The sequence below is a fragment of the Montipora capricornis genome, chromosome 3 (assembly GCF_036669925.1).
Source record: "Montipora capricornis isolate CH-2021 chromosome 3, ASM3666992v2, whole genome shotgun sequence".
Taxonomy (NCBI): Eukaryota; Metazoa; Cnidaria; class Anthozoa; order Scleractinia; family Acroporidae; genus Montipora; species Montipora capricornis.
The window spans coordinates 16,191,817-16,199,316 of NC_090885.1; the positions used below are offsets into that span (position 1 = coordinate 16,191,817).

At 40.2% G+C, this 7,500-nt stretch overlaps 2 protein-coding genes across 2 annotated transcripts in view; one reads left to right on the plus strand and one right to left on the minus strand.

Annotated features, from left to right (window-relative positions):
- The window catches only part of LOC138042406 (trypsin-3-like), a 6,437-nt gene extending 2,732 nt beyond the window's left edge, over positions 1 to 3,705 (minus strand). Inside the window, exons 1-3 of the mRNA XM_068888289.1 lie at positions 3,607 to 3,705; positions 1,718 to 1,765; positions 1,001 to 1,232 (exon numbers count right to left, since the gene is read on the minus strand). Coding sequence (XP_068744390.1) covers positions 1,001 to 1,232; positions 1,718 to 1,765; positions 3,607 to 3,658 — 332 coding nt within the window. The 5' untranslated portion in view covers positions 3,659 to 3,705. The remainder of the gene's footprint in view (positions 1 to 1,000; positions 1,233 to 1,717; positions 1,766 to 3,606) is intronic.
- LOC138039894 (neurofilament heavy polypeptide-like) overlaps positions 1 to 7,500 on the plus strand; it is a 41,891-nt gene that overhangs the window by 20,404 nt on the left and 13,987 nt on the right. The window lies entirely within an intron of this gene.

The window sequence follows — 7,500 nt, forward strand, 5'->3', positions numbered from 1 at the left end:
TCATTTCTGTCCCACTTGGTAATAAATAAACTAAACACGAATTTTTGAGTTGTTCATATGGTTGAAATGAATATCAACTACTTTGATTAGCTTTGATGCAATTCATGGCGCTCAACAGTTTGACCTCTTCAGCGGCTTCTGTGTGGTTTGATAGTCGATTTAGTCGATTTACCTGTCCTAAGATTTTGTCTTCATCAGTATGTCATACACATTTGCAATTTGCGCATATTCTTTATGAAAATCGGGAAAATCCTTGTCTGGATGGTACTTATTCCGTAAAATGACTAGTTACGACACAAACAACTTGAAGGAAACCTGGCGTTATTGCAGTACGGTTTATTTATTTTTGTTTTATTAATTGGAGAAGAGGCTTAGGACCGACCTATCATTCTGACAGATGATCAGTCATAAAGCACGCCGCACACGGTGAGGAAAGAGCTGAGCAAACTGGCTCGCGAGGTGGTTTGTTCAGTCGTTTCCTCACTTGTGAGGGGAAATTGTGGTGAGAAATTCGCCTCGCGAGGCCGTGAGGATAAAATCAAACATGTTTGATATTTTTGCCCTCGCGAGGCAAATTCCTCGCCTGTTTGCGGCCATCGTGAGAGTCGACCTGAGCTTGGTTTCATTCGTTTAATCAAGGATCCAATAAAAATACATGGCATTCTCACGTGACTTCAGTGGCGTCGGAATTTATTCCTCTTACGCCATCTTAAACCACTGAAGTCACTTGAGTATGCCATGCATTTTTATTGGATGCTTGATTGATAACTCAGTACGGCCGCACACAGTGAGGAATTTCCCTCGCAAGGCAAAACAACATCAAACATGTTTGATTTTATCCTCACGGCCTCGCGAGGCGAATTTCTCACCACAATTTACAATTTCCCCGCACACCTGAGGAAACGGCTGAGCAAACCGCCTCACGAGGCAGTTTGCTGAGCTCTTTCCTCGCCGTGTGCAGCGGGCTTAAAGGGAAGTGTGTGGAAGCTTGTACACCAACCAGATTTTGAAGCTTCCGGTCGTCTCGCCCACGATGCAATGAGCTGCCGTCAGTACCCATCGAGGGTGGATCAACGAACCGCCGCAGAATTGCGCATAGTCGGTTCGCAACATAGCCTGCCACGGAATACTGTTCTTCACTGTTTCTTTTCCACCAACTATCCGTGCGCCGGAAGTCGGACGAACACCACATGACGACGGAGGACTGGGCTGAGGCGGGGACGGGGGCGTTGCTGGAAACAATACAATACAAAGCACAATGTTTAGAGTTAATTTCATGATGCTTTACAACATTGCGTTTCCTGATTTTACGTATTTGTCTACTTTGTTTCCCACCAAACGAACACCGCAAAAACATTAAGGATTTAGAAAACACAATTTGGAAATAATGCCTTGGTTTTACAGTTTCTAGTAAGCAGTACAAACACGTTTCGTCAGTTTAGCAAACTGGTTTACTACCCGTAAATTCGGAAACGATCCATTTTTCTCTTATTTCTTTTTGCCTAACTAAATCTACTTTGAATGAATTGTTTTTAAGCAATCCAGTTTTCCCTTGTGGGACTTTAAAATGACTAGTTTCCAGCGAACAAAACATGCAAGGTTCGGCGACAAATGGAGATATGCGACAAAAAACTTGTAAGCCAAACTCGCCAAAGTTCTTACTTTCACTTGTGGAATATTCATGTTTTCAATTTTAGCGTTCATTTCCCACACTTACGTGAGCCTGATCCATCCTCAAAAAAGTCTTCTTCCAGGACAGGAACTCCTTTAAAGAAAATAAACAGCAAAGTACATGGGGGCAACCAACGACCGAATGTCTTAAAATTTGTCTAAATTATTTAAAATGGTTTCCACAATGCTTTGGCCCCGTACACACGTATCCCGATATTTTTTAATCGGCAACTTTTAGTCGGTTTCCTTTGCGGATTCCTAACGTTTTGATCCGCCCTCCAGGGTGGAAAGTTTTAAATGCGCAAAGAATTTGGAATCGTGTGGACAGTCGAAGCCGAATATTTTTCAAATCTTTGCCGCGTATATATTCAACACGGCCGCTGAACGAAATGCTATCACTTGTCTTGTCGCAAACTCGCACTCCTGATAGGAAAGGAAAGAAATGGAACGTTTATTTATGTGTGTAGTCTTCCAGCGCTGAAGCACTAAATTGGGAACACTTAAACTGAAATCAACAAATAAACGCAAATCAAATCAAATCAAATGTTGGGTTTTGAGGAGAGGGGAAAACCGGAGTACCCGGAGAAAACCTCTTGGAGCAGAGAAGAGAACGAACAAACTCAACCCAAATATGACGCCGAGTCTGGGAATCGAACTCAGGCCACATTGGTGGGAGGCGAGTGCACTCAGCACTGCACCAGCTCTGCACCCTGCAGCCCTTTTAATGGCTTAAACGTTGTTGACAATAGTCACAAAGGAGTCCTGTGGCCCGTTTCTCGAAAGCGCCGAACTTTACGGGACATTTTCGGGTGTGACAATTTCCTTTGTATCTCAAGAACGGAGAGGATTTAAGACGTCAAAACTTCACAGTCATTTGCTTTTTGTTACCTTGAAAACGTGTTACAAGATCAGCTTTCCAAAACAAGCGGATAGCGGTTTCACAACTGGCTTTTCGGGACTTATTGGATAATAATAATAATAATAATAATAATATATAATAATGAATAATAATAATAATAATAATTAATAATAATAATAATAATAATATAATTTATATAGCATTTTACAAGTTTCAATGCTTTACAGAATTAAAAATAATAATAATGATACTCATTTATGTTTAAAAAAAATCCGGATAGGTGTGCACCGGCAAATTCGATTTCAATACTTTCCGTGTGGACGTGAATCTTTTTAATCCGCAGAGAAAATTTTGCAGCTTCAAAATGGAAACGTGTGGACTGGGCCTCAGTGAATTTGTAGCTGCCCTTATTAAGTATTTATCTGTTTGGATGTTCTAGGGGAACATCAAGTCTGAAGAAATTTCTAGGTGGCTTTTTTGCCTCGTCCGAAAGTTCTAGCAATCATCGTGACAGGTCTGATCAAGAACTTCAACTGAATTACGTAGTCGTTCTTTTTTCCAGAAAATTTTAGGGGACGTTTGCTTTAAATATGATTTTCAAACAGACTTTCAAATTGGCGAAAATGATAAAAGATAGCAAAAAATAAAGTTCTTCAATGTGGTTTCGAAATTTCTACGCACTATTCAGAACTTTTCACTATTTTCCCGAAATTTCTAGGAAATGTGTTCAGAAAATGACCAAAAATGTCCAAAATGGTAGTGCGCCTCGAAAGTCTGAATTTGAATATTCGAAAATTCTAGCCAACCTTTATGGGCTTTTAGATGGGATTGTTTCTGTAACTTTTATCCGTTAACAGAGTCTAGAATGCGTTGCTCGTCAAACGTTTTATTTGAAGGTCTAAAAATTCTTAACTGATTGAATACTTTCAGAAAACTCTAATAACCGCGAAAGGAGACAGGAGTTAACTTTAGTTAGAAGTTTTGAAATCTGGAAAATATGAGAAGCTGCGCTTGACACAATACAGCACAAAGAACGGAAGACTTAGGCGTTACTGAGGCTTCATGTGATGACTGACCTTGAATCCTGACAAACGAAGTCGCTAGGATTAACACAACGAGGATCTTCATTTTAACAAGAGTTCTTTTCGTTTCTTCCCAAAGTTCGTTTATAGCTGTTTTCTTGATCACACATACTTTTAAAGCTCATGATCGATAAAACACATGTTTTCACAGATGCTCCAATGTATGATCTTCTAAGTAGGCCATTTTAAAGTAATTAAGGACTCATTCTATGCTTTGTTTGGTGTTAAAACTGTCATCAATGGTAAGAAAAGCATTATTGTTTGTTTTTACTTGACAAGTTGTTAAGAGAAGTTGTGTATTGTTTGTTTTTTTCCCCACGAAGTTTAGCTTTGAGTTTGTCAAGATAATGGGAATTATCGAAATGCAAATAGCATTGTAAACAACAATTAAAAATCGCATTGTACTATTAACCTTAGGCGAAAATCGAAGGAAAATAATGTGAATGAGGAGGCAGGGCTCTTGCCTCGAAACCCGGCGATCCCGGGTTCAAGACCCACTCTGACCGCTCGTCGACTTTATTTCTTCTTTTAGTCCCTGGTTCAACCGGTTTGCCTCCGGCCAGTTGGGATTCTTAACAGTTATTGTTGATTTCGTTTCGTTGGCCCTATGTAATGATTTGTCCCCTGAATTTTCGTTCACGGAAACGACGGGACGACCCATCCTAAAAGAAACAATTGGCGTTGGATAAAACAAAAAGTATTTAAAAACCTCCATTCCATTCTAGTTTCAGTCCACCAACAGCGAGAATACGCAAAAAAATATTTTTGATGGAATGGTAGTCTATTTGCCTTGTTGTGCTTAATTTTCATTGTTAATTCAACACAGTTTCTTCCTGTTTTTCGTAAGTTTGCACAATATTCTTTAAACCACTAAATGGTATCATTAACTCTCAACAGTTCAGTAAACAAATATCACAGTTTGTTTGCCGTTGTTTTTGACCTAGACAAACCACTCTTTCTTCTTTGACAAACGAGTTTTAATTTGTTTTATCGCAATTGAGGTACGCCATGATCACGGTTTACGGAAACGAGAACAACCAGCAAACCCAAAGTTGTTCACCGAACCTCACTCCGTTGGTTTTATTCAAGTTAAGTCTGCTCAACGAGACGTGGGCTCATCGAGAAAGATTGAATCAAGCCATTGAAAGACGGAGTTTCTCGAGAGCGTTCGGTGTACTGTCTGCTGTGCAGACAAAAGGGAATATAAAGACCTTTAAAGGACACTCAATCTTAATACTTCGCTCGAAAGCAAACAAATTGAATGAAACAAAATAATTGCTTTTCTTTTCCAAATTGGAAGCTTTTGTCCAGTTATGATAAAAGGAAAATAATTGTTGGAAGAGACAGAGTTAGAGAGGGGGGGGGAGGGAGGGGGAGGGGGGGAGAGATAGACTGGATGTCCTTTTTTCGAGCCTCATTCTTAAAAATATGAAACATCTGAATGAAATGCTATAAAATACTTAATGAATCAGGATATGATGGAACCCAAAGTTCTTGGATCTGATGAATATATATATATTGCATATAAGTGGCGTAGATAAGATTACTGATTTTCATTCAAGTACTTTTTGTATTGACTCCGACAATGAATTGCACATGCGTGATCTAAGTCTGTATCGCACTCATCTTCTTCTTGATAGCTGGCTCACAGGCGGCTGACGGTGTTGTGTTGTTTATCCCAGCGAAACGTGACGGGGCTGGTACAAAACACAGGCCACAGGTCTCTGTTTTACCAATACAAAAACAACCCTAACCGCTTACTAATGCTAACATTAGGCCTAAAAACTAGGTTAGCTTTAATTAATGTTTAAGATTCTTTCCGTTTTGCTAAAACTATGACCTGTGACCTGTGTTTTGTACCTGCCGCACAACGCAACGCCATGTTGGAAGTGCGCGGGATAGGTCTGGGCCGGGTGAAGAAACGAGGGGGTGAGGGGAGGGAGGGAGAGGAAGAGGGAGAGACAAAGGAAGAGACAGAAAGTTGGTCCCATGTGGTTTAGGGGCCCCTCCCTCACTGACGAATATTCCCTTGTCCCAAGGTATGTTAACGTGGCATGCGTTCTGTGCCACTGGGAACGAAGTTAAACCATTTGATACTTTAGAGACAAATAGATGTTGTTTCTCCAATAAATTTGAATCCAGTTTTATATTAAAGTGAAAGCAAAACTTTGCCATAGATTTGTTGCGAGAAAATGGCTGTTTCTGAATGAATTACGGTAAAATCGCCTGAAGGTCATCTCACCCGAAGTGATGTCGCCGAAACCAGAGCAATGTTGTCCCGAAACTTAACGTCATTTCGCCCGAGACCCCGAGTTAGATCGCGCTACCCTTTATCCATGGCTTGATGTGAAACTAGCTTCTATTCTAGCAATCAAATTGTTGGGAAAAGTTAAAATTAAAATCATTGAAATAAAAGTTTGATCAAGGGTGTGATCGATTGACCATATTCCGGAATAGGAATAAATGGAATATAAGTTAGGAATCCTCCGTTTTTACGGACATTCAGTCTAAAATTGTCTAACATCTGCTAAAATGCTATTTTAAACATATTTTTATTATCCTTGCTGCTTCGAAACACGCCAAACATACCGTTTTAATCATCACTCCAATCGAACGCGCCCTAAATAACAATTATTCCATGAGCCCGAGTTGGACCAACGAGCATGTAGCGCGAGTTGGTTATAATCACTTCATATCCAACAAGGGCGAATGGAATAATTGTAAATTCTCAAACCGGGTTTTGCCGCCGATTTTTATTTCCACAATTTTACAAAGCGTCCGGAAAGAGCATCTTGGCGCACTATTTTCCATATGACGTAAAATTTCGACTATTGCCTCATAGTCGGAGTTTTCTAGCCAATCAAAAAGCTAGAAATGCAATAGTCGGAGCTGAAAATTTACCAAAAATCAATAGACCTTGGTGGCTTGATTAGATTTCCTCTTGGACGAGAATCACTTAGCAAGCGCCTTCTGACAAGCCAACGTCGAGGTAAAGAACCGACAAACCTACTCGTGGTCTCGAGCTACATGACGACAAACTAAATTTCGGGTTGTGACTTTTCGGCGACTTGGCCGGATACCTTTTTGAATCTGTTCATATTTCTGAATGTGGAACTGTGAGCGCGCGCAAATGTAGTTCGTAGAATTTATCATGGCAACGTGACATCACAATTGCAGTAATCATAGCAGATTGGATGTGAGAGTGAAACGCTGCGGCAAAATGGCTTCAGTAATTCATAAGTTAAAAGGAAAAGGAAATCTAGCTCGGGAGTTTCAGCTTACATTTTCTGTGAATGCGCTAACCTTGGAGTGTCGCAAAAATGCCTGGTAAGCTAAAACAGTAAAGAACTGAAAAACATTTAGCTTTTTCCAAATTGCGCACATCACCTGCTGTTGAAATGAAAATCCCCAAACAGTCGGACTGGTCTCTTTCTCAGTGTGGGTTTGCCCCTTTAAAAACAAGGTTTGAACGCATGTTGAGGGGAAGGGGGGTTCCATATTTAGATGACATTCTTCTGCTATCATCCTCATATAAGCGCATATTGTGTTTGCTCAAGAGCCACGAGGCTATGAGCCCACCTTTTATTTACAATAGCCCTTTTCACGCTCATTTTTTTTTCATTTGCATTACAATGTAATCTAACGCGTATGCAAAGCAATTTCGGATTAAAACTACAAAATAGACCAAAATTGCCTCACATACATGCTAGATTATATTGTAATGCAAATGAGAAAAACTAACCGTGAAAAGGGCTATTTTCAAATCACTCCTGGCCTTTTCCTATCCCTTTTGGCACGCGGACTGACGGGAACGCTTTACTTCCCATGTTACCTTTCGCTTATCATCCAGGCCTCGGTTTTTCAAAAGGTGGATAACCCTATACACCG